Source organism: Antennarius striatus, chromosome 6 (genome assembly GCF_040054535.1).
Source record: "Antennarius striatus isolate MH-2024 chromosome 6, ASM4005453v1, whole genome shotgun sequence".
Lineage (NCBI taxonomy): Eukaryota > Metazoa > Chordata > Actinopteri > Lophiiformes > Antennariidae > Antennarius > Antennarius striatus.
Window position 1 is genome coordinate 17,191,146 of NC_090781.1, and position 26,245 is coordinate 17,217,390.

At 40.7% G+C, this 26,245-nt stretch overlaps 1 protein-coding gene across 2 annotated transcripts in view; it reads right to left on the reverse strand.

The window, feature by feature from the left end:
• Positions 1-17,235, reverse strand: part of robo1 (roundabout, axon guidance receptor, homolog 1 (Drosophila)) — a 124,897-nt gene extending 107,662 nt beyond the window's left edge. For both annotated transcript variants that reach the window (XM_068316889.1, XM_068316888.1), the window contains exons 1-2: positions 16,354-17,235; positions 1,150-1,476 (exon numbers count right to left, since the gene is read on the reverse strand). In XM_068316889.1, the coding sequence (XP_068172990.1) occupies positions 1,150-1,476; positions 16,354-16,411 (385 nt within the window). In that variant the 5' untranslated portion in view covers positions 16,412-17,235. The remainder of the gene's footprint in view (positions 1-1,149; positions 1,477-16,353) is intronic.
• Between the last annotated feature and the right edge of the window lie 9,010 nt (positions 17,236-26,245).

Sequence of the window (26,245 nt, forward strand, 5' to 3'; positions counted from 1 at the left end):
GTGACAGCTAATAATAAACAACAAATTTCCAACTACACAGCAATCTAGTATGATACAACTACACTATCTTATACCAGAGACAAATACGGTGTCTCTTAAAAACCGAAAAAGCCCGTACTCAGCTCTTGAAGCCTTAAAGACTCCAGATGCCCTCACACATGCACACGTTCCAACACACACACACACACACACACACACACACACACACACACACACACACACACACACACACACACACACACACACACACACACACACACACACACAATTCTTTCTTTCCGCATCTTGATTAGATTACAGCGGGTGGGTTGGTGACAGCCTCGGGGCATGTTTGAAGAGCAGTTGATATCTGAGCTCTCCTTCTCAGCCTTCACTCTCAAGTCACTCAAAAAAGCAAAGATAATAAGCTGACGTGACCTCACCAGTGAAATCTGCTTTTTAAAGTAACCATGGGAACATATTTGTCAACACAGGTTACCACTCACAAAAATGCAAAGTGGTTTAGAAAGATTATTCGTTTCTCAGCGCATTGCATATTGATTGACAGCCAAATAAATTCCCTCCTAATATATGATCAAGCATGCTTGTGTGTCCCAAGATGCTTTAATCCACTTTATATCAAGGAAAGCTTGTTGATAGATGAGTATAGTAGACAAAAAATGAAGCTCTTATACTTGAATTGGATGAATGAGAGAGCTCAGATGACCATCCACAGATGCAACTATGACAATAGTCAGTTCATATCTTTATATATAAAAACTTTGTAGAGCAGACTATCATGTATATTCGTATATCTTCTGACATAAAACCTCATATCTAACTCTTTGACAAAATGCAGAAGCAGAGCAAAAACAGAACGGGCTTTGTTCCCATTGTGTCTCATGACCACCTACTAAGGGCCCTTTAGAGAAGCACTCACCCTGGAATGATCTGGCCATTTCTCCCCCAAGGCCCTGCAGGTCTACCAAGACCGCTGAGCCAAACACATCCTGCCCATCTCCTAAGAGATTATTCAATTCAATGAGCACATTGAGCACAGAAACACTGGAGGAAACTGGAGACTGCTATTCAGCTACATATAAACCCAAACTCTTTCACTCAAACTGACACGAAAGGCGAAGAAGAAATAAGTAGACATGCTGCACATACTGGCTACTTCCAGCGAGGCGTTGTGGCTCACAGCTTCTCCCAGGTAATTGCGGGCAACACAGACATAGGAGCCCTCATCCGGTTTGCTCCGCCGTCCATGGACGATGCGCAGAAAGAAGAGGGAGCCACTTGGAAGCAGCATACGTTGTGAACGGGGATTGTCCCTGTCTGTTTCCACCCTCTCTCCATCCTTATACCACTCCACTGTCGGGGTTGGTCGTCCCTCTGCTTTACAGTTGAGAGTGGCGGGCTCCCCTTTGGAAACTATCAGGTCAGATGGGTGCTCCACAATGCGGGGTGGGGTATCCTCTTGGCGCAGACGGGATCCTGGCAATAAATGACAAAAGATCAAGTTCAAATGATACATAGGGTCTGAAGGGAAGAGCTCTGTTGTTGTAACAACTTCTATACGTCTTTTTCACAGTTTGTGTAATTTGCAACTGATGACATCAACATCATTGAAATACTTAAAAGAGAAAATGGATGGAAGGATGAGATGCTTTATCTTTTGTGTTCCACTGAACTATTCAGAGTTCCACCTTCATATATGCTCAACGCATGATTATTGATTCTAAGGTGAAAGTGTTAGCCTTTTGTACTTTTCTGTTCTGTTTTGAACAGATCCGGGGACAAAATACTCAACTTATTAAAATGAATATTATACCATTAAGGACTAATGAATATGTATGCTCTACAAGTATTCATCTTCAATCCTCCATAAATATACTGTTATATGTGAAGTAAATGTTGCCCTTTAATCTCAGTGACAGCTCTTTTAGATAAACTTAGCATCACCAGATTTATAGCTTTTTCATTTTTCAGACCAACCAGCAAAAAAGAAGGAAAAGAAGTTAACAGGAAGCAGGAATACAATATAGCTTAGAGGTAAAAAGAATCAAGGGATTAATGTTGAGATATTGATGCAATGCGTAGTTTAGCAACAGACGAGAAGAGATTACACTACTGGAGAAACATAGAGCAAACCACACCAGCACCAAAGGGGTTAACACCCAGTAATATTACAGATGATTACTGTGGGTCTCACTGACCAGTCAGCTGTAGCTGTCAAACCTGCTTTGCATGCAGATTAGCTTCCTGTTGTTAAGGCTTGAAGGATGGGACTTAATGGTTGTGAATGCATTGTGTGTACACACACAATAGTTTGTGTGTGTGTGTGTGTGTGTGTGTGCGTGCGTGCGTGCGTGCGTGCGTGTGTGTGTAGGTGAAACAGAAAGACCGAGAGGTTCCCCATTTGCCACATCTCCCAGCATAAGGCCTTTGGATCCCATTCAGAGCCAATTAAAGAGGGTCGGGTCTAATTGGAAGCACAGGCCTGCAATTAATTTACATAGCTTCCCCATGAGCTTACCACACTGCCTCATTTCTGTGCCCCCCCATCCATCTCCCCATTACCCTAGAAACCCTGTGCTGAGGAGGCACCTTCGTGTGGTCACCATATCTTTTACGTTAAGTCAGCATAATCAATGACAGCCCTGTGGAAAGATGAATCACTTTGGTGCAAATGCGTAGCATGGCCAGTGATATTTAATGAATCCAGTACCCAGTGAAGGACATCATGATCATGAGGCTCTTCATTTCTAAACGTTTATGGCAGGAGGGACTTTTCGACTTCTTTACCTCAAAGGGTTGACTCTGGATATTCATCTTCTACACCTGTTCTTACATGACATGGGTTTTCCCTTGAGACCGTGTAGGAATTGTTTCATGTTTGTATGCTTCATATGTGTTTTAAACACCGAAGATCACAAACTGAAACTGCATATACTGTGTATGTACTGTATCAATACATACAGTATATACACACACAGTGTGCATATATGTGTATACACACACACAGGTTACAGTTCCCTGTATGTAACCTGTGCCCTTCTCTTCACAAGCCTTCACTGACCATGTGTTAATGAAGACCAGCCTTTTGATCAGCCAGTATACTGGCGCTGGGAGAGATGAGCTAATGCTACTTGCTTACTTACACATTACCACTACAGCAACTGCACTTCTTCCATCAGCCTTCACCAGACAAGGAAGGCTAATATGTTTTATTAAAGAGGACTTTGAAGAGCTCTGTTGCTATCTGCTCTGCCCTGATTTAGCGAGCTCCTCTCTAATTTGAAATAGTCTGAAGTTTGGGGTTTTATCGGGGAACCATTAACTATTTAGATGTGGCCCACTGCGAGGAGTGCGTGCAGACAGCAGCCCTGTTTGATCAGCTCCTGTTTATTATAGATGATTATGCTGGATGTGCATGATTAAGATGCAGACTGAGACGATGGTAATCTACTACTGTAGGTTACACTATCCTGTTACAGGGGAGCTGGTGAGCTGCTGAATAAATATTCATCAGGACTCTTAATAAATGTTTTCTGTTTGATTGCAGGGAGAGTGTGTGTTTTGAACAGTGACTTGGTACAAACGTATCAGTTACACATTACTGTTACACTTCCTCCTCTTTGATCAAATTTACTCCATGCATGTGTTGTGTGTGTGTGTGTGTGTGTGTGTGTGTGTGCATCTGTGTGTGAGCGACCTTAGTTACTTCAGCTCCATTACCCCTCACCAGGAGCGAACAACACAGATGGCAAAAAGAATTATTCTGTCATGGCCCAAACACCCCCCTCTACAGGTGCATCCTTTCAGGAGATGGCCAGCATGCTCACTTCACTCGTTCCCAACAGAAGACACTGAAGATCAAATCTGAGCTTGAAACATAGGATGAAAAGGGAGCACAGCTTCACAGCTCCTTTCACGATTGAACGGGCTTGTTCAGCAGCTCTCTTTCACTTTGCTTTAGTCGTCTGAAACTACTTTTTTTTCCTTCCTTCTCTGCTGCTTTCAAACGCCTGTTCTCTCATTTTCTATCCCCCTCTCACCCCCTTCATCGCTTCAAGACAGAAAATGTGAGATGAGCTAATGCAATACACAGCTTCACCTCAGGGAAGCTGGGACTTCTCCAGCAAGAATCTGATCGATCAGAGCCCCAGGCAAAATTCTCCTTCCTTAACCCTATGCGCTTGCTGAAGTCCTCTATGTTTCTTTTTTTCTCATTTACTCACAAACACTCACACACACACAAACTAGAACTCACTAGAGGGAGTCTTTGCTTGCCGTGGAGGTAATTAAAAAAAACAACAACTCTGTTTCTTTTTCTCACTGCTTGAAGCAATTCAGTAACAAACAAGGATCCATGAGAGCCAAAAAGCACCAACAAGCAGAGAGAATGTAGCAGCCTCAGACTCATCCATACAACCTCCACAGAACCAGGGGATGACTTGTATGCGCACATGTGTCCTCATACAGCCTTGGATTCCTACAGAGTATTTCTCCACTCTGGTGTCCATGCACTTCACCCACAATATTTGTGATGGTCCTCAATGATCCAAGGTCACTCAGCTGCTTACCTCACGAAACTAACATTATATGTTAATACTTTGGCTACCAGCCTCATATTGATTCATCTCTTCCTTCAGGCTAAGCTGGATTTTCTCCCTGCAACACAGGCTGATGTATTGTTAAACATCATGCAGGGAGATAATAAGTCTTCAATCTGATAATGACAGATTTCTACCAACCATGCAAATATAATGAAAGATAATGTGATCTAACAAGCATGGCTCGCTCATGTCCTTTGGATTTCGCAAGGTTTTTAAGTCAATCAGACCTAGAGAGGCTGATTATTAAACACTGGTGAGATTCAGGGTTTTTGGATTGATTGAAATGGTCAGAATATAACAATAAAATATCTCACAGTTACAAATACCAGCTTTAGAGTGTTTCACAGATGCAAACACCCACATACCTTTAAACAGTTACACCAACTCCAATACCTGAAACAATACAACTGACATAATGACAGAACAGAAAAATAAACAAAAACAAATCCTATGTGCCAGTGAAAAATGAGAAATATTGTTTTAGTTTATTTAATTGAGTTAAGGTTTATAATTATTAATTTCATGGGGTGCAACAGCCGTCTCTGCACAATTACTTGCTGTTGATGCGATTGTTATATCAACAGCTGTACTACTAATTTTCTATAATTACATCATAACTCCCATAGTTACTAATTGAGGAATGTCAACGAAAGTATTTACTGTGAAAAACCAAGACAGCGACAAGATGAATATGCAATAAAGTCTATGCAGCTTGCAGAGCGATAAAGCTTAGTTGTCTGGGAGGCAGCAATCGATCTAAATTCTCAGACTGGAGACATAAAAGACGACCCTGGAACTACAGCTGAGACTCTGAGCAGCCTCAGGACAATACAAAACCAAACAGGGTCAGCATTATCAGAGACAGGGTCATTCCTTAAACACAATATGTCTGTCCTTTTCAATTAAAAGTTCATATCCCCACAAGCAAAATTGCACATGCTATATTTTAAATAATGATTACTTTCTACAAGAAGATAGAAACAAGCAAAAAAGCAGTCACCGAGCTCAAGCGATAAGTTCAGGTCCAGTGTTCTCCTGAATTGTATCACTCAAAGTGCTTCTGTCACCACTGTTTTTCATGGCTCCTGTCTCAGGAGAGTGATGAGGATGAGAGCCAGACACATTCGCTTTAGTCCATGTACAGGGAGACAGTTTACATCTGTTCTCACCATGGACCCCTGGAGCAGGGAGACAGCAAAATGTGTCGACTTTCTTCAATGAAAAAGCAATACCACAAAAATCCCTACTTTCACTGTACTGCGTGTGAATACAGTGTATGTGAAGTACTGTGGGAACATTAATTTCCCCTTTAAAGATGATCAAGGTCATAGAATCTCTAACACATGTGGTAAAACAGAGGTGTTTCAGCCTGCACCATATCGTCACACCCCATATCAGATGTCCAGCTGAGCAAATGAAAAGATATGGAATATGGGTCTACGATAAAGACGACCAAGCAGAGTAGGGCACTCCCTATCTCTAGTGAAATTAATCTGTGATTAGGGGACTTAAGAGGGATTTGAGGCAGAGATAAGAGCAGAGGGTGTGTCCCTTGGGATAGGCAAACTGAGGCACTGCTGCTCAGGATGGTGCCGGCCAATAAATGACGAGGAGCAAAAGAAAAGACACCCTTTTCTGTTGCAGTACAGAAGATAAAGGAGAGAAAGGCAGGGATAAAAGGAAGAAACAGGAGGAGATCTGGAGATGGAGAGAAAAGTAATAGTACCGTACTCCTGCTGATTGGACGGCATTAGCAGGAAGTTAATGTCATTTGAATCTTTTAGTGTTTTTGTATCAGGATTCCACCCAGGAATGCAGCGCATAAACGACTTTGCCAATTGCATCAGATCAGGCTTGTTTTTTAATGTTACACAAGGCTATCACTTACACTCCTAAGAGGCAGGATTAGAGCCCTGTGTGTGAGACTGTATGCAGACCAATAGTTGGGGAGATGGGGGGATTGATGGATATCTTCATGTCCTCTTTCATTCCTTGTCTGTTTGTCTTCATTTACCAAATAGAACAAGGTATGGTTACCTCGCCAATCCAGCAGCACTTGAGAGAAGATACTATTTTACATAAAATAGTGCCTTCATCCAACTTTGTGCTTTTTTTTTAATCGAAGTTGGATCGAGCTGTCCGAAAGTGTTTTCCCTGCAGTGTATCCTAACAATACACTGTTTACACTGTATTTGCTCCCATTAATATATGAGCAGTATGGCTGCTGCAGACCATATTGCAGACATGATAGTGATCTTTCAATATGTTGAAGGAAATAATTGAATACATTTAATGAAATTATCAGAAACAATTCACAAGTCTTCTACCATGATTTAATCTAATATGATGGAGTAACCTGTGAAAGAAGAAAAAGCAGATTGGAAGATGAATGAATGAATGAATGGATGAATGAATGAATGAATGAATGAATGAATGAATGAATGAATGAATGAATGAATGAATGAGTAAAAGTAAAAGTGGAGATAAAAATGGAGGATTCCTGTATTTAAAAGTAAGACCAGTTATTTTTTTCTGTGAAGGCTCTCAGTTATTCAGGTCTTGTTTCAGTTGTTTAAATCAATCCACTGGATTTGTAGAAAGTTCCTTGAAGGCATTTCACCTCTAATCCAAGAGGCTTCAGTTCAGAGAACAGTGTTATCACTGTTGTTATATTTGATTTGACTGATACTCATCAGGAGGTAGAATAAGTCCCCTCCCACCCCTCTTACCAGATCTCCGTCACGAGCTCCTGGCTCTGTCAGCTGGGAAATCCATCCCTGACTCGCCCAGGTTGTGCAAGTTAAATTGGGAATGAGACAATCCCAGCCGAGCACTCCTTTGGGAGGCTGAGGTCCATCCTGCTCTGGGGCCCCCATCCGGGGCTATGACAATAAGGACAGTATTCCCTCTACTGCTCCAGGCTTCTTCCCAAATGGGCATAACACTTTCGGAAAACACCAGACACGATCACGTGTATGATAAAGTAGTGTTGGTGCTCACGAAACACCTCTTAAATCAACTGCTGACAACAAAGGAGCCTTTGTTTCATCTCCCCTTAAAAGCACAAAACTCCATGTAGAGGAATGGTTTATTCATGAATTATTAAAACAAATGCTTTCTCTCCCAATTAAACTCTTCATGGTACTTTCACATAGACTGTCAGTAACATAATAATAAGGAAGTAATAACATCATGTGCACAATAAACTTGACATGATGGAATTTTCAGTAGAAACCACTGGACACATAAGATAAGTTGCAGCTCCTCTTGATGTCACTTTGCTCCAGCAAGTGTCAGTAGAAATTAATGAAAATAGACTCTACAAAGGGCCATCAGAGCATAATTAATTTCTCTAGGATTGAATATTGCCACTATTTCTTTATTACATCCATCCTCTCAGACAAGAAGGAACTCTACATTGGACAAGATTTAAATGCTTGTTAGGAAGCGGCTGTCAAATTGGCTGCAGCTACCATGAACAGGGTGGATCAAAGAAAGTCTGTCAGTCTTCACATGTGTATACCATCTGCCTAGCATCTACCTTTCAATCCAGTCATAATGAGCCTCCCTGTATGCAACCTTGAGCCAACATGCAAAGTCCTCAAGTTGATGTTGCATATTCACAGAGATGACCTCAAAGCAGGTCCATAACTCTAATGAAATAACTCCAACCGCGGTGTGGAGGATGTCAGCTGAGCACAGATCCCTTGGAAAGATCAGTAATTAAAATACACCAATCTTACTCTTCTCTGTGCACAGCGCAGTCAAGGTTTGGAGCATGGTGGGGGATAATGGGAAATAAAGAAGCACAGGGGAGTACAACTGGGCAATTGGGCAATTACTTTATGTTTTTGTTTTTTGGCATTGTCTGTTTTTAATGAGGTTTGACCAGTGGGCTCCCGGTGATACATCAAAGCCTTCTTGCAACAGCAGGATATAGAGAAGCTGGGGTAATTGAATATGCTGGTGCATTCATTTGCCAACAGGGGACAGCAGGTGTGTCATAGCTAACTTCTTCTTCCAGAATCCGCTTGAGTTGAAATCCTCAAAAGATGAATAAGTTACAGTTCAGGAAAACAAGGTTTTAGTATTTTGAAATAGAAATCTATGAGTAAAAGTACACCGTATGAAATGCTTCGGGGCTGAGAGATAGGTACATCTTTTTTTCCAAACAGATTATGCAAAGGACTAAAAAACCCATTACACAAAACATTGCTTTCAATTTGATTTAAAAGTTGCTCCCAATGTTTGAGTCAGTGACAGTATGGTGTGGTTCTTCCTAAAGTTATGTTCTGCAGTGTCTCTGTTACTGTGGTCGACCGTGACGGGGCTGGAATAGATGGTCGGGAGAACTGAGCGGGATCAGCACGCTCAGCTGGCACGGCCCTGCCACTGTGAGTATGGCATTTGGGCTCCAGGCCAATAAAAAGAACAGCTCTGAAGAGAAGCCAAAGTGAATCAGGGCAAGCATAGCCAAAATGCACCTAATGCTTTTTAAATGTTATTTAGTTGATGGCAGCGACTGATACAGACCTACTGTTGGACCAGTGTTATATTACAGTTCCTGAGAGGCGAGTCGATGACCTTATGTAGGCTATTCCAAATGTTCAACTAAACACATTCTCTCAGACAGCTGGGTGTTGAAAGAGAATTTCAGATGCAGCATTCAGAATAGGGCACTAAAGTAATGTCTGAGTGCATAAACTTGGCACATTTCACTCCGGTACCCTTTAGGTTAAAAGGGTAAGCATCGAGCACATAACTCCGGACTGTCAACGTGTGAAGGTTTGGCATGTGCATGAATGTATGTGACAGTGTTCTGTACACTGTTGCTGTGGATACAAGGTATTACAAATGTGAAACGTGGCTCCCACAGACGTAGCATAGGTTCAGACTCAGCGGAGCCAGTTTCTCATGTGGCAGGATCCCAGAGACACCAGCAAGGGCCTGCTGAGTGGGGCATGGACCGAATCCAGCCAAATGGAACAGAAATGGCCCCAAACTGTTCAAAACCTGGCCTGGAAAATTGAGAGTGGGATGTAAGGCTTGCCATGTGATGCACTGTAAATATTTGGTCAAAATTAATGAAGGGGCTAAGTCTGCCAGACAGCCTTTTTCTAGACGTCCACAGAAGGGAGACCATGCCCAGTCTGGCATTAAAATATATTTCCATCTGCAGACAACTGCTCACTGGCCCGTGCTCTCTCAAGAACCAACCAACCACATTTTGCCCTTACAATACATACCAACTGGCCAGATACACGGTATATCCAACCTAATGTTTTCTTTTCAAGCATAACGTTGAACATAAATGTGTCACCATTCCTTTATTTCCATCTGTTGGTTTTCTGCACCTGACAGCAGAAATACTGTCAAACATCTGAATAAAAAAGAAAACCTGTCCGCCTCCAAAGTCGAAGCCGCAGGGAGAAGAGGAAATCAGATCTGTGCAGGACAGCTGTGATGAAAAATGCAGGAGACAAAATATCCCTATCACTATCAGCCATTCAAACCATAAAAAAAACACCCTGAGGATATCTGTTCTTCCTTTCACTAACACTATACTGATCCTTGTCCAAGATCAGCGATCAGTGCATCAGCCAGTTGTTGAAATTCATTGAAATGCATTGTTTTCTTGGTTAGTAGCTACAGAAAAATTCACAAAAACCATTCACAAAAAACGCAAATTGAAGATCAGCATAAGTCACTGAATTAATGTTTAGATCAGAAGCAAATTGTAAGGAAGTTAGGAGTAAGTTTAGCTTGACTACCCAGAACACTGAAGCTAATATACTAAAAATTTCAAAATGATGCCCATAATTTCATTAAAGTAGGGAGCAGAGCAGAAACAGTAGTGAATAGTAATCTCTGAATAGGAGGCATAACTAGTGAAGGACAAACACTGGTTGTCATACACATAATGTCACATAGATTTGCAGCCAAGGCAGAAAAACTGTTATCACATGTTGCTTTCAAGTTTAATGTGTCTAAAAAGGTGAGATTACCAGAGCTAAGTGTATGCTGGAGAAATAGAGATGAGGCTTTAACCTAAAATATACTCTCAGTGGTTTGAACCATGAAGCTTCTGATTGAGACATGGTGACAGACACAGAGCCGAATGCAAAAGTGATCTTGTGCTTACAGCCTGAAGAATCAGTATCTCGCTCCGTGACTGCAATTGTTACCCAATTCATTGCATAAGCAGGGAAACACAGGAGGGAGAGAGTGACTGCAAAGGATTTTACAATGCACTGACTGGAATGGTGAAATGGAGGACAGATAAATAGCTTTGCAAGTCGAGAAATGGAGTTTAAAAGCTTTTTAGAAAAGGTGAGCAACTCAAGGCTTTCTGTTTAAGTCGGAAAGCTTGTTTCTCAAAAGGCTGAATGTGTTGCGAGCATTAGATATCACACAATATCAGTGGCAAAGACCATTTTTTTCAAAATAGTTTGGGATTATTGTGTTTATTTCAAATGTGAAATTGGAATTAATGAAAATGTCACGAAATTAAGCCTGTACTTAGAGAGACTATGTATTTACATGTTGGAAATTCACCTAGTTATTTGAATCTTCCTCACCATGGTTACTGCTCAATGGTAGGAGCAGCTCCAAAAGCAGTCCTATAATAGTGAAATTCAAGGTCACCTTCTCATTAATTATGTTTTCAAGCAATTCCCCTTAAATAGACTGCACCCCTCCCACTTTTATCACTGTCTTTGTGCAACAGAATTAGCTTCCAGGAGTGCATGCATAAACTTGCTGATGCAGCGTGTGATGAGAGTCTCTTTTATCCACGAATCTCCAAATTAATAATTTGTGCGCAAAGGATTTTTAAAACGATATGTTTCACAAATTGACATAAACAGGAAGTCTCGTCTGATAGAGAGGAAGAACCTTGTCACCACAGAGGATCTTAACTTACAGTCAAGCTGAGAAGCTGAGAGGGGGAGTAGCCAAAGACATTAATCAACTAATTACCCTTTTTTTTTTAACTGCTAATTTAATCTATTCCTCTCAGCCGCTTTTAATGGTATTTTCGCCTGTCAGTTATAACGAAAGAGAGGTTTAGCATTTCAAAAGTGTATTCAGGCCTAGCAGTGAGAGGGTAATAGAATGGTCACAGAAGCTGGGAGGAGGCCTGAGCTCACTGAGTCAGAAATAAAGGAAGGATATTGGGGAAAGGCCGTCGTCAACTCCATCAGTCTCCCCAGCAGAGAAAGCCAAAAGGAGGGAGGTGTGGTGCTTCTTAAAATGCACAATGCGAAGCAAGTTAGCATGGCGTCTCCACCACAGCAAACAACAAGATCTGGGTGAGCTTCCTGGAGTTAAAGGAGAGTTTAGGTACATACAGACTTCACAAAACCGTCAATGCCACGTTCAAGCTTTAATTCACTCAGCACTTTAAAAAAATCAACTTCAACTCTTCCCAGACGTCCAACTTTAAAATAAAATAATAATAACACCTGTCCTTGCTTTGCTGTGTTCAACCATCACTTTCATCAGCACATTCTCTCCCACGAGGGACTAGAAGAATAATATGCCATGTGAGCACAGAGACGGATGAGTAGTCCCAGAGCTAGTGTATCACGGTATGTTTGACTGCTCCATCCTCCCCTTCGTCCTGTGTTCTTCCTCCTCCACCCCCCTCTCCCACACCCTGGGGCCTTTGTGTAGCTGCGCTCCCCCCCTCCAATGCTCCTCGCACACCCTCAGTGCCTCGTGAACCATTCTCTTCCCCTCCTCCATGCCTTACAATCACCCTGTTAAGGCGACACAATGTGGCCTCCCCGTCACCACAGGCTCTTTCGGTGAGCCAGGCTTTATTTAAGAAAGGTTCTACGCTGACCAGCCACAGAAAAAAGGCAAGTCTTAAAAAATTGGGCCAAAACAAAAAAACATGGGGGATGGGTAAGAGGATGAAGAGATTCCTTAAGCCCCCTTTCACCACCCCACGCATAGGCAAACACACTCCCCACCACTCCTTCTTTCCATCATGCTTACATCTATATTAGAGGAGTTATGAGGAATTTAATCCACGGTGATTCTAGATCAAGTAAACATGAATAATATGTGGATTAGAGTTATGTAATGTGCTCAAGTATATGACTGTGCCCGCAATACAAACATCTTGCTTTTTTTTTTTTTTTACAAGAGGAAGCAAAGCTGTGGGAATCCAAAGCGTGCCATTTGTGAACTGAGACAGAAACCAGACATCACCTTTCATCCTACGAGGACACGCCATTTATAACTCCAGCACTGACTGGCAATGGGGAATGTTTGTCCTCCATGTCAACTGTCAGAACAAGATGCATTTACTATCCTGGCTGACCCATGAGTCCTGGACATGCCTGGTGGTTTCTACCATCAGCAGATCCAGACTTCAGAACTTATGTGAAGCTATGTTCCATGGTATTCTTAGTGTAGGTAGCTTAACTCTGCCTGTTGTCTATATGTTTGTTTGTTTTTTTCAGCTTTAACTGATTGACAGATTGACAAAATTATACTTGGTAATTAAGACACGACAACATTTTCATCTTGTTTAAGTGTCCGTTCTGTGTAATATGAATCTTGGTGAGACGGCACTTAATTCCTGAGGAATTTGAAAAATCAGGATGGTGACACAACCTCAGTTTGGTGAAATTATCTCAGTCCTTTGATTTTCCATGCAGACATGCATATCAGTCATGCTTGTGCCACAGCAAATTACAAATTATTGACATCAGATGGATTTCTTAAATAATCCAATTAAGCAGTGCTTTTAGGGTCATTAAAAGAAGAGCAGTTGGGGGGTGGGCGCCTCACTAAGAGTCCCCGCCTAATTATCTAACCTCAAACAAACCAGTTTGAAATGTTTATACAGTCAGTTAGTAATCACTTAGTCCCAGTTCTCATGAACAGGAAAAGGACATAGGCTGCACTGCTACATTTTTCCATGTGGTTTCACTAAGCCAAAGTCACCCTAATCCTGGATCTTAGGGTGTAAAACCCTGCTTGGTTTGGATCAGGATCAGATTAATGCGTATTAGTGGAAGTTATTGAGAAATAACTTTATTGGCACCGTCACCTTCAGGCGTGATATATTCCGACACGGTGACATACCGTAAGTGACATGGAGGACCTGAGAGCCTTTCTTGTCATGCTTCCCATGACAGCTGCAGCCCCAAAAATCACTTGTAGGGTTAAGTCTGAGGGTTAACCTATGAATGCAGCATTAGTTCAAATACTAAAAACATCATTTCACAACATTAACATAAAGATGTTTTTTTGCTAAGAGAGATGGTGAAGGCAATAGGCTGGTATTCGTAAAAACGTTTTCAGGCTGTGTCAAAGGTAATTGAAACGGGACAGGAGACAGAGATGAGTCTCACCTATGGTCTGTGGTCATTAATTGGTCCTGCAGCATGCTGTGTGCCGTCATGTCACCAAGATGTAGGAGGTGGAAGGGCTCGGCAATTTATCAGTACTTAAGAGTCAATTTGTCATGACTCCAGCAGCTAGGTGCTGCTGGGGCTGAGTGCTAAGGCACAACACCACAGAGTTACCCTCACACCCCTGCACATACTGCTATTATAAGATGTTGTCAAAAGAAGAATTTGCAACATGTACACTTTTTCAAAACAATATATTCAGCTTGAAATTAGATCTCTTATTTTTTTTTTCAAACAGCCTTTATCTACTCCATACAATCCAGAGAGCGAGAAGTTAGTCACCTCTCGCTTTCATACCTCTGAGGTGAGATTATGGCCTGATGAGTACTTGGGGAATAGATAATAACCATTTAGTTATAACAAGAGGACAGATCATCTGATAACAGGGCAGGGACGGTACATGAGGTATCATTTTACAACCTTCTGGCTGGGTAAGGCAGCAATATGCAGGATACCACAAGTTTGAAAAGGGCTTAGTTCATTTTGTCCACCTTACCAATACAACTAGAATAAAGATACTTTCTTACATTCAGGCCAACAACATGAAAACAAATTCAAAGTTTTCTACTTGATACTCAACAGATATATTATTTTCCTTGGGGTCTGATGTCTTTCCTACATGAGAATTAAGTTGACAACCATCCAATTAGGAATGAATATGAAATATTCTCCTGGTAAGTGGTATGTAATCCAATTTTCCTGACACTACAGTCTAATCCACATCAAATCCTTTGAGTATCTGCTGTCTGGTCCATCTCTATTAGCAGGCCATATTCTCACACCCTCTCCCCAGAAAACATCCCCACATATCCTCACAGTGAGGTGTAATTGGAAACCCTGGTGTCCGACAGTCTTACTCAAAGGACAGGACCATTAACGGCTCAGCCCCGGCTCAAGACCTGACCAAGGGAGGAGTGGATGGAGCCGCCTCCTAGTTGGAAAAGCGCACCTTTGACCCTACTTCCTGTTTAGATGCAACAGTGTTCCTCAAATGGCTGCACCATCACCATGGTTCTGCTTTACAAAACCCAATACAGGAAACCAATAAGGAGAAATTACTGAGAATTAATATTTATACAGTATATCGCGCAGTCATGCATCAAAGCTGGCGACTTCACCTCACTGCAGATTTTTGGCAGGCAGTCACACGACACCGTACACGCATTCTACTGGCTGACAGCATCCAGAAGTGTGCTCAATTGTGTGAGTCTCGGACTTACATGAGACACAGAAGTGCTTTAAACAGTCGATAAGAGTGTGGGAAAAGGTAATACAGATAGAAGGTGGTTTAATACCAGTATGTAGAGGGTCATAAACGTTTAAATCACCGTAAATAATAAGATAAATAGTTAGTCACTCTATTGGGGAATTCATTAATCGTGTGGGGTTCCTGGAACGCATTAACCGCAAAGAACGAGGATGCACTGTGTGTGTGTGTGTGTGTGTGTGTGTGTGTGTGTGTGTGTGTGTGTGTGTGTGTGTGTGTGTGTGTGTGTGTGTGTGTGTGTGTGTGTGTGTGTGTGTGTGTGTCTGTGTGTGTGTGTGTGTATATGCTAATTATGAGTTGGAAGAAATTTGCTTCCATATGACTCAGAAGCAAATGACTTGAAAAACCAGCTCTACAGAGACACCAGAGTGATGGGTGGGCAAGTACAAATAATGTGTGAGGGCATAAGAAACATTAAAAGCATAATCAGACAACAAAGGCGACTATTGTTGAGACTTCCCCAGAAATTCATCAAAGGCTTCAATCTGAACAAATACAAAATTGACTGTTGAAAGTGTGATCAGACTTTTCAGGAGCTGTTTTACATTTTAAATGCAGGCTACACAACATAAACAAAATATTGTACTCTGCAGTAAGTCGTCTCTGAGCAGCACCACACCATCCACAGGAACATGATGTCTATAGGGGCTCCCACTGTCTACACGGAGGATATTAACTGTTCCATTCATCCCACATATCCTAAATATTGGACAACTGCTTTACTGTGACTCTTTAGTGAAAAGGGAACATTTCAGCTTTCAGAAAGCTGTCTCTTAAAAGATAAAGCTCTAAATGCACCAGAGATGAGCCTCTTATAAACATCAGACCAGAGGCTTGGAGCCAACTCACTGCTAGACTGAAGTCCAACAACGTTCAGAAAGTATTTACTCATGGTTTGGAAAATTTGAGTCAATATTTGCATCTGTTTTCACTGAGAAGGCATATGTCATATTGTGTTATTTAATGATTTTAAGTTTACAGCAGTCTAAAGATCGCCTGTTTCATATTTCACTTTTTTTTAAAGTTCAGCATCTAAAAGACAAATGAAAGGCCTTACCTGTGCAGACCTGGAGAATTCCTACGAGAAAGACAAATCCAATAGAAGTTGGAGACATAATTCAGTGTCTCTCTTATGAGAACTCTTCCCTTGTTAACCCAGTTATTTAAAAAAATAATTCAGGTATCTGCACCTTCATGTCAAACTACAGAACAGAATCTTCATATCCAGAGTAAGGGAATGAAAAGCACAGATTTTTGTCTGTAAACCACAAAAATCTAAATATTCTAATAGTCTCTGAGCATTTCATCACAGTTTGGCTTCTTACTATGTATGAGAAGAAAGACTCAGAAGATTAAACTAAAAAAAAAAAAACTTTTAAAAAAAACCTAAAAAAAAACAAACAAGCAAAAACAAAACTGCTTCAAATCTCAACACATGTTCCTTTTCAATAGGCTTGTCCTTCTGAACTGAATGATGCGTTCAAACTGAGAAAAGCTGAGCAGAGAAATAGAACAGCTCTACCCTTCCATTCAATTCAATCCTTTGCTGTTGCGAGCTCAAACCAGTTCGGCGATCTCATTCAAATTATTGAATTATTGTGCGCGAAGGACAAATGATAAATCCGCTGTGAATGAAAGTTGACTGAAAAGTGAGTAAATAACTGTAGTCCACGTTGAAAGGCTTTATTCCCGTAGTCACATTATTTCAGTCCGTTTTTTAATCTGTCACTTGAGATCGGAAACTTTGCGAGTTAGTCCTGTCCTCCCTCATCCACCGGATCCAGACGCGAGATCAGTGCAACTTTTCCATCACTTTTTTCTCGTTCGTCCGCTGCCTCAACTCCGGCCGATCCTCGTGTAAAGCGCAAACCCCGAACCTCAGGCGTGAGGGGGGAAATACGGATTCATATTCACAGCATTTCATTCAAGGAAAGCGGAATGCCCCGTCAATTGGTATGCGCTTTTCTACCCCCTCCATAGAGCCGACTGTTTCCCAGAGAAGAAATTTAACCTCTTCTCGCCTGGATCAACTGAGCAGCGCAGTTACGCAGCGCGCATTGGTAGAACGGTCCTCCGTGTCCAGAAACAAAGTCAAACATTATAAAACTACCAAAGCATTCTTTCATTAATTCTGTGGGTGAAAAGCAAAAGGAAACAGCGCACAGGGATTCTAGTAAGGATGTATTATTAGGACTCAATAGTTCTTTATAGCCGAAATATCCTACATTTCTCAAATAAGAAAATTTTGTTGTTGTTTTTTTTACCTTGGTTTTATTTTGTTTCCTTGCGTCTAAGAAAAATCGATTTGCCATTTAATTATAATTTTCTCAGATGGTACTACTGTAGGTTACAAAGATAATGTGTTGTATAGATGTGACATTTTCATTAAAACCCTTTTTTTAAATTTACATTTAAATCTTTTCACTCCACAGAATGCATTCATCGCCTATTAATAATGTTTTCAAACCTCATATACGTTATACATACATGGGCTACGAATATATGCGGCATAAATCTAAAGCCAAATGAATCATCCTATATGGCAAACACAAATCAGTGCACGATGATTACACATTTCAAATGATCATGTTTTCAATTCATCTTTGTTGACAATTTAACTTTTCTAAGTCAGATCAGACATGGTTCTTTCTTTCTTTTTTTTCCTGAAGTATTTTTCGAATTTCAAGTTACCTGGATTTTGTATACATTTACTTGGAATCTGTTGTATATTTGAACCAACATACGACTCAGAAAACCTCCTTTCAATCTTGACAGCATCGTTTGTATGAAAATTCTGCAACACTAAAATGTCATCGATAAAGGGAATACAGGGATGAGTTTAAACAACAGCTGGGAGACTTTGTCGCTTACACACTTTGAGCTGAGCTGAGTTCAAGGCGTCAATGCGGACTCGATGGAACATTTATAAACGAGCAGCGCCCTCCAGTGGAGGCTGTGTGAACTAATCCAGGATACAATGTCTAGTTACAGATTTATAAGTGAATACAGTTAAGAATATCAGTCCGTGTTTCGAACTAAATTTAAAAAATACTGTTTAATTCACACTGATGTATTTATCAAAAGAAATAACATGTGCCACATTCAAAGTAAGTGTACAAATGAAAGGATCAAATGAATGATTGCACAGTACTGTATCTAAATGTTACTTTACTTTTTCATTTTACTCCGTCTATCCCCTTCAGCTGGATCCTCCATAATGCTGAATGTTATCTGACTTGTTTGAAAAAAGTCCATTTTCTAATTCATTATATTTCATAATTCATGCATGTGCATGGGATTTTACAGTTTTAAACATTCTACCTCTACTTCATTCTCATGTTACCCATTTTCAGATTTTACTGCCCTGCATCAAAAAAGGTGCTGTTCAGATAAAAACCACCAACTGAGTAATAAAAATTCATTTTGCCACCAGCAGAGAATGGTAGAATCAATTATCAGAAAAGTCCTCACTTCAATTCACCAGGGAATGGGGTTGTCTGGGAGGGCTAACTAATACAAGAAGACACGAGAGTTTTGAATTTTAATGCAGCTCAGTAAAGAAAATAATGCAAAACAGAAAGTAAGGAATGGAATGAACCAACTCGATTGGATATTTATTATTAGATTATGTAGTAATGAAATTATATGACACAGACATTATTGTCTACCTAGAATGCAATAAACATATTTCCTACACCTTTCTAAGGCGCCACACCCATATCACAAGTTTACTGTTGTGGCCAACTATTTGATCATGTTTGATTTTTTGTTGTACTTCTGCTCCATGAACAGAGAGCGTCTCTCCCCCCTTTCTACTCCCTTTAAACTCCCTTTTATCGAACCAACAGGGGCCGGAAAACAACATCTTACTGGGGTTGCGACGGCAGCTGAAATCATAGAGAGTGTACAACTCTGCAGCCACAAATATACAACATGCTAAGGGCCAAATAAATCCTTTGACTTAAAGCACTCCAAGACTTTAATGCTTTAACAACTACTCACGACAGAAACTTGCAGTCAAAGACCTGATGAGTAATTACTTTTTGGATGACACTTAATACTTTAACACACCAATTTTAGTACTTACTGTGAAAGACCCTGTTACATTTGTGAGGTCTGTTGCGGGATTTCCTCAAAGTCTGGCGGTTTAGGTGAAGTCCAAAGTTATTAGTCAGTGGTTTGCACCAGCGAGACTTCTGTGAACCAGGAACGTGATGGGCCGCATGTTGACCCTTATGGTCTTTAGGAAATCCCAGCATGACCAGCATGGCAAACAGCACCACCAACAAGTACAGACTTTGCATGGTAACGTATGTGGAGGACACAAAGCTAGGAAAATTGCATTTAACTATTATATGGACTTCTGTAGCTGCAGAAAGATGTTCCTCAAAAAGTGGCAAACAATAAAAACCCCACTCCAAAAATCCTCTTGAAATTTATCAGAAAGTTCAACAAACTGCAAACAGTAAATTTCCCACAGAGTCTTCATGCTGCTACCCGTGAGATCTGCCAAATACACAAACCCCTGCAGCACTGGCCAAAGCTATCTCCTAAATCCTGTGACAATGATTCCCCCTAAAGTACGATGGGATCTTAATGAGGGTAACTCTATATAATGTGCCTGGTGACGTTCACTCCCCCCCTCACCATTTCGCCATCTAATCGCTCAATGGAGGAACTGTCTCTCATCTTTCCGTCCTTTTTTATATCCTTTAATTCTCTTTTTAATATTCAAAAGGAGTGTGTGTTCCATCTTTCCTTGTGATGTTTCTATGCATGCAGCAGGACGGGAGATCCTGTAGGCTCCATGCTGGGTTCCTTTTCATGAGTGTTGGGCTCCTCACAAAACCTGGGCCCCCTCAGCATGGAGGTGATGGAGTGACACACAGACAGGGTAAGGCGAAGGAGTCCCTTTCCCCTCTCGCTGAGGCTATTTATATGCTTTTATTCCCCTCTCACTAGCACACCCAACAAGATGGCATAAAACAAAACTTTTCCCCTTCAAAAAGACGCTCCCTGTTGAGAAGCAAACAAAACACTCTTTCCCAATAGACACAAAAGTAAGAAGACATTCCTATTCTCCCAGTTTTCCTCACTGGATGCTGAGATTTTAGCATCTGAATATACTAAGAAGCAAATGGTTTGCAAAGTTGCAGCTCATGTCACCTTGGACAGAATGTGGTAGCCAGGTACAGCATAAGCTGTACCTTTCTGGCTTTATAGAAAGTGGTTGAATGGTTCCCATCATTCACTGGCCCCACATTTACTACAGACCTCCTGTCAGTCACGACTTGCCCTTGAGGACTCATACTTTAATTTATACATTTTGACTTTTTTTTTTTTCTTTCAAGACTACAGCTATTCATGCTTGCATTCTTTGTTAGGTGGCAATCGACAGCACATCTCCAAGGTGTTTTGAAAACAACATGAATACCAGATGGTAAAAGCATCCATTTTAGCATTTCTCCAGTCAAAAACCAAAGAGCTGCAGGGTAATTTTATCCCTAACGGAGAGGAACAAGAGCAATTCAACATTTCGCCATAGCTAGGCTATCACAAAGTTCCAGCTCTTCATTAACAAAATCAAATCTATTAGGAACAACATTCATCTCCCATCATGCAACACTGAGCTATCCCTGAATGAAGAAATTGGTAAGATAACTGTAATTGTTCATTGCTATTTGACTGGCTTCTCCATTGCCTTATCTAAAACACACACTTGTTTCTTAGACCCTATCTTAACTAATCTACTGAAAGAAGTCTGTCCTTCATTTCTATATATATTGTATTGTTACTTACTGGCAGGCTAAAAACTCTTTGAGTTTTTGCAAAACAATAATTTATTCAAGGTTTTCCAGTCAGGATTCATCATTGCAGATGATGCAGGAAAGGATTTGTAAGACTTTGATACTTCCAGGCTGGATCACTGCAATTCAATAATGTTAAGTTGCCCAACAACTATATTAAACATCTTCAGTTGATCCAGGCTGCAGCAGCTCTAACAGGAACCAAATTAAGTGATCACATTTCCCCTGAGCTAACATCTCGCCTTAGGCTTCCTGTTAAAACTCGAACAGATTTTAAAATCCTTCTTCTCACTGTTAAACCCATGAACAACCAGGAGTCACCGTATCCTGAAGAGCTCACAAGCTCCAACAGAACCCTGCAGTCCAAAAGTGCTGGTTTGCTTGTGAATTCAAAAATTTCCATAAGCAGACTGGAGGGCAGAGCTTTCAGTTATGAACTCCTTCATTGTGGAATCATCAGCTTCCTGGTTGGGTTTGTGAGGCAGACACCATCTCCATGTTAAATGGTAGACTGAATACTTTCCCTTTCAATGAAGCCTATAGTTAATCCATCCAATAACCATGTTGTTATAGGCTTAGCCTACCGGGCTAAGCCTATAACACATTAAGGTCCTCCCTGTCCATCCTTCTCTCTAGCTGTATATTCACATTCCATAAATACACATCACTAACCTTTTCTCTCTCCTTCTATAATCTCTCCATCTTTCTCAGTCTACATCAGTCTTCTATCCATGGAACTGCAGAACTTGGACCTGTGACTGCCGCTCCCTGCTAGCATTAGAACCTGCAGCTTCAGTATTTCCTGTACATCAGCTCTAAAATCCCCAACTTCATCAGCAGCTTTCTCCACATCGTATGAACCACTGCATGATTACAAACTGCATTGTGTTCTGTCTGGTCCTGAAACGACTGAATGAAAGTCAGGAGGGCAATGTATCTTGACAGAAAGAGCAAAACTCTTGCTGTTTTATTCTGGTGAATGGTCAGCCTGTCGTCCTAAAAGAATGACAGATTGGAAAGGCATAATATGGAGGCATCTAACATATGGAATTGCATTTACTGGACTGAAAGAACAGTTATCCCTCACGCAACACATGGAAGTCTCCTACTTTCAAACTTTCTGGTAGAAGTAGCTATTGCATGAGGAATTTGTGTGGTCTCCGTGGGATGTATAACATTAAATAGAGGCTGCTTCTTCAGGTAGTGTGCTTGAGAAGTCACCCTGCCTTGTCATTGCACTCGTGAGAATGAGATGATTTTTCAATGCCATGACAAATGGTTGACAAGGGACCTACAAAGACTGATAGGAAGTGGTTGGGAGGAGACAAAATGTAAAGAAAGATGACCTGGACTTCTGAGGAAGTTAGATCATATCATTGTTACAGTTTCACTGCTAAAGGAGGCCACAAATCATTTCTGATTGGTTGCTGAGGGAGCAGTGAAGCTGTGTGAACTCACATCATACCACATAACACAAGCTCCTACCATCATGAGAAAGTTGCTCTGACTTGAACATATGAATAACAGGTAGTTAATGTGCAACAAAGTGTAATGTGCACATAATCACATAAGTATTTGGCTGTTTGCCAGAAGATTTGAACAGAGTTCAATTCAAACTACTGTTGGCTATTCAGACAAGATGGAACCACATTTAGGGCTTTGACACACACCAACAGTGACTGAAAGTGAAGAACTAAGTGTAGTCTTGTCATATTTCTGGAACATCTATGACAGAATCGTCAGTGATTGTTAGGTGGTCACCCTCCCCCCATCCGGCTGTGGATAATACTCTGCTTCTTCATCCCCACAGAAGAGCTGAAGACTGTATAATTCTGGGCTCCGTTCCAGAATAAATACAGTTAACCCACTAAGACAAACCGTAGATGCAAGACAAAAACTCCCTTTTTTTCCTGGGTAAGATGAAAAATCTCTCTTGTCACTACTACATTTAGTGTTTGCCAGATAGTGGAGAACGGCACAGGAGATTCAAAGATGCAAAGAAGAGTGTGACAAAGCATAAATAGAGGAGTGAGAACATTCTTCTTCTCACTATAGCCTCTCTGTTGCGTTTTCAAGCAGGAATAAAAAGACAAAGGTCCATTGAAAGAAAATGATGGAGGACTAAAACAAATCTGTTTCTGTTCAAAAAAATACCCCCATGCATGTCACTGTTACAAGAAATGCGAGGAGAGGTTTGGGGGGGGGGGGGGGGGGGGGTTGATGCTGAGCAGGAAGGAAAAAGAGGAGCTTCACAGAATGCCGCAATGAGGTTTGGAGAACAAAGCAGGATGAGGCGATAAACAGGCTGTTGCTTTTCCGCTTGCCTGCTTCCACTGAATCTCTCTTTCTCCGTGTCTTTTAATGGGCCTCACATTAGCATCTGTTTAGCGTCATCCTCGACAAGGTCTGTGTAGGCTGATTAAAATAACTTAGCTATTCGATAACATCCTGGCAGCAGCGTGAAAATACAGTCAGAAACCAGAATATTTGCAGGAGCAGATATTCATAAGATTTGCTTGAATTTTCTGTGGTTCTGTTAAAAATATTTATTATTTACTGGGGGTCCATATCCTCATATTCCATGTGAAAAGTCTGGAAATACATATACAGAAATATGTATACTGTAAGTGCTCACCATGGAGATTACTATGCAGCACTCCAGTGCTCAAGTATCCAATCTCTACATTTTCAAGTATAACTGCAGCATAGGTCTCTGAGACTGTCATTGAAATTGTTCTCTTTCTGACCAGGATCTCAGTCCATCCTTCGTAGAAATGCATAAAGGCAGAATCAAGCAGCAGCATTGTGTTTTTTACATAATTGGTTTGATTGGTTTAGAGACAGAGCTTTAATAATTAAGGGGGTTGGACTCCGGGTGACTGAGCCAAATTATTCTTTTGTTCTCATCTCTGCTGGACCTCAGCCAATCACGTGGAAGAGAGATAAAATAGATCCTCAGTGAAGCACAACACTATGACCACACTTAAGGTGGACACATAAAAAGTAATTTGTTGGTCGTACTCCTTCAAGTCATAGACATCAAGCGTATCAAAAAATATACGGAAGCTGTAACTGTTACGGTTTTAAAATCTTTTTTTTTTTTTTCAGTCAAATGTTTTCCCAGTGACGTAATGAAAATGATCCTGACAGATGACACGAGTCATCATTCATCATTCAATCACTTTATCTACAACGAAAGTTATTTAACCATAAAGGAAGGTACAGTATATTCATAATTTCTCTGTTGTGTTTGAGTTCACATCAGTTCAATTCACTTTCTGGCAATGTGAAAATCACATATTGACTCAGACCATTTTTGAAGACTGCTGACACACGTCTCAATGACAAGGCTACTTTGCTGATGTTTGGCATAAATGTTTCACTGTCTTAGTCTCAAGGTTTAAGTAACATTTGCTGTTTAGCTCTAAAAAGCAACAGTTGAGGTTGATGGAAATGTCTATACTTCTGGTCTTGAACCCGAAAGTTTTGATTGCGTAGGCTTAAGATAGTCAATGATCATCAATGTTTGTGGAAGGAATTTCAGCCTGAACAAAACTGTTGAGTTGACAGACCAAGAAATGACTAGAATTGGACATCAAAACCTGGGACCAAATCAAAAATGTTTCTAACTGTCCAATTCTTTTGGGAGACATTAATCAATATTATTTTTTTATTCTGTTTCACTTCTCAAATGCATTTCACTTGTGGTCATACAAGGTTTCAGTTTCCGTGGTGGGCGGCATGAAGCATCTGTAGTTTCCTTGTTAGTATGACAGGTACTTCAAGCCAGGCTCCTCAAATGAAGCAGAATAATAACTTATTTCCTATGATGAGAGATGCACTGATAATATTATTAGATACAAATGTTGAATATTATTGAAATATATACATTTTTATGTGCAATTATTGCCTCCCCTCAAAAGGAATCTGAATAATTAAAATCCAGGTGATAGCCCCCACAGAGACATTTCCTTCTGCTACTGTGACTAAAAGTGAGTGTCCAGACCAGAAAAGTATTTTAACAGTTTTCCTTGGTTGGATTAACATTCCTTCTTCAAATAATTTGGTTTTGTAATCTATATGTTTTTACTCATATCAGTAAAATCAATCAAACAAGTAATAACAGAATTATTTTTTTTCAATATTCATGACAAACCTCAACTGCAAACCCAAACCGCAGAGTTGAGAATTGATGCCACATTAATATTTCTCTCAGAATTTTTCCAGAACTTCACTTAAAAAATCATTCTGAAGTAGTTACGGTTTTGTCTGGGCCTTCGAGCCAATAGCGGTGACTGATCTCTCTCTGAAGACTGTCAGCAGAGACGAATGCAAACACACTGCTCATGCTCAAAGCATTCCCCCATCCCTCCAATAAAAAAAAACTTCTTTCTCTCTCTATGCCGGGTCCCATCAGCTGCCAAAACAAACTGGCGCTGTGATGAATGTTATAAATATGATCGATGGGATATCTGGTGCTGCTGACCTCACACCATGCACCGGGGTCCAGGGAGCAGGTGCTGCTCAGATTTACAGCCCCCTCCCCATTTCATGATATTCTCCTCTCTTAAAAACAGACGCAGAGCCCTGCTGCGATGCAGCCACGCCGCTGAGTCTCCACAGCCCCCTGCAGCGCCCACTGAGTCTGAAAAATAAGCCTAATATTGGCTCTGGCTGAACTTCAATTGCAGCATGACTATGCATGAATCATCACAACTCATAAAACCAGCAGTTATTCTGCTCATCATGAAGCTGTCAGCCACAGTAGTTACCCATCATTAACATTGGGAGCAGGCAGCTCTTTCTATTAGGTGGAGATTGAAGCTCTTGTGTTTTACCATATATAATAATTATGCACTGGTAATAAACATGTAAACTATACACTTTTAGTAAATTTAAAAGTAACAATGTTGCAGTGGGCAATTTTAACAGCTTTACTTTACGAGGAAAACTGAGTTTTAGTTTTCTTGTTATCAACCACTTTAGGATTTTTTTTTTTTGTAAAGTAACTTGCAATTATTGATCGTTGCAGACCTCTTTTCAAAATTTTATTCATTACAAGTGTAAATCCTCCAGCTTCTTCCCAATCTCTTGCAGACTTACTTTGTGGACTTATATCCATAAACTTAAGATTTATTCTCA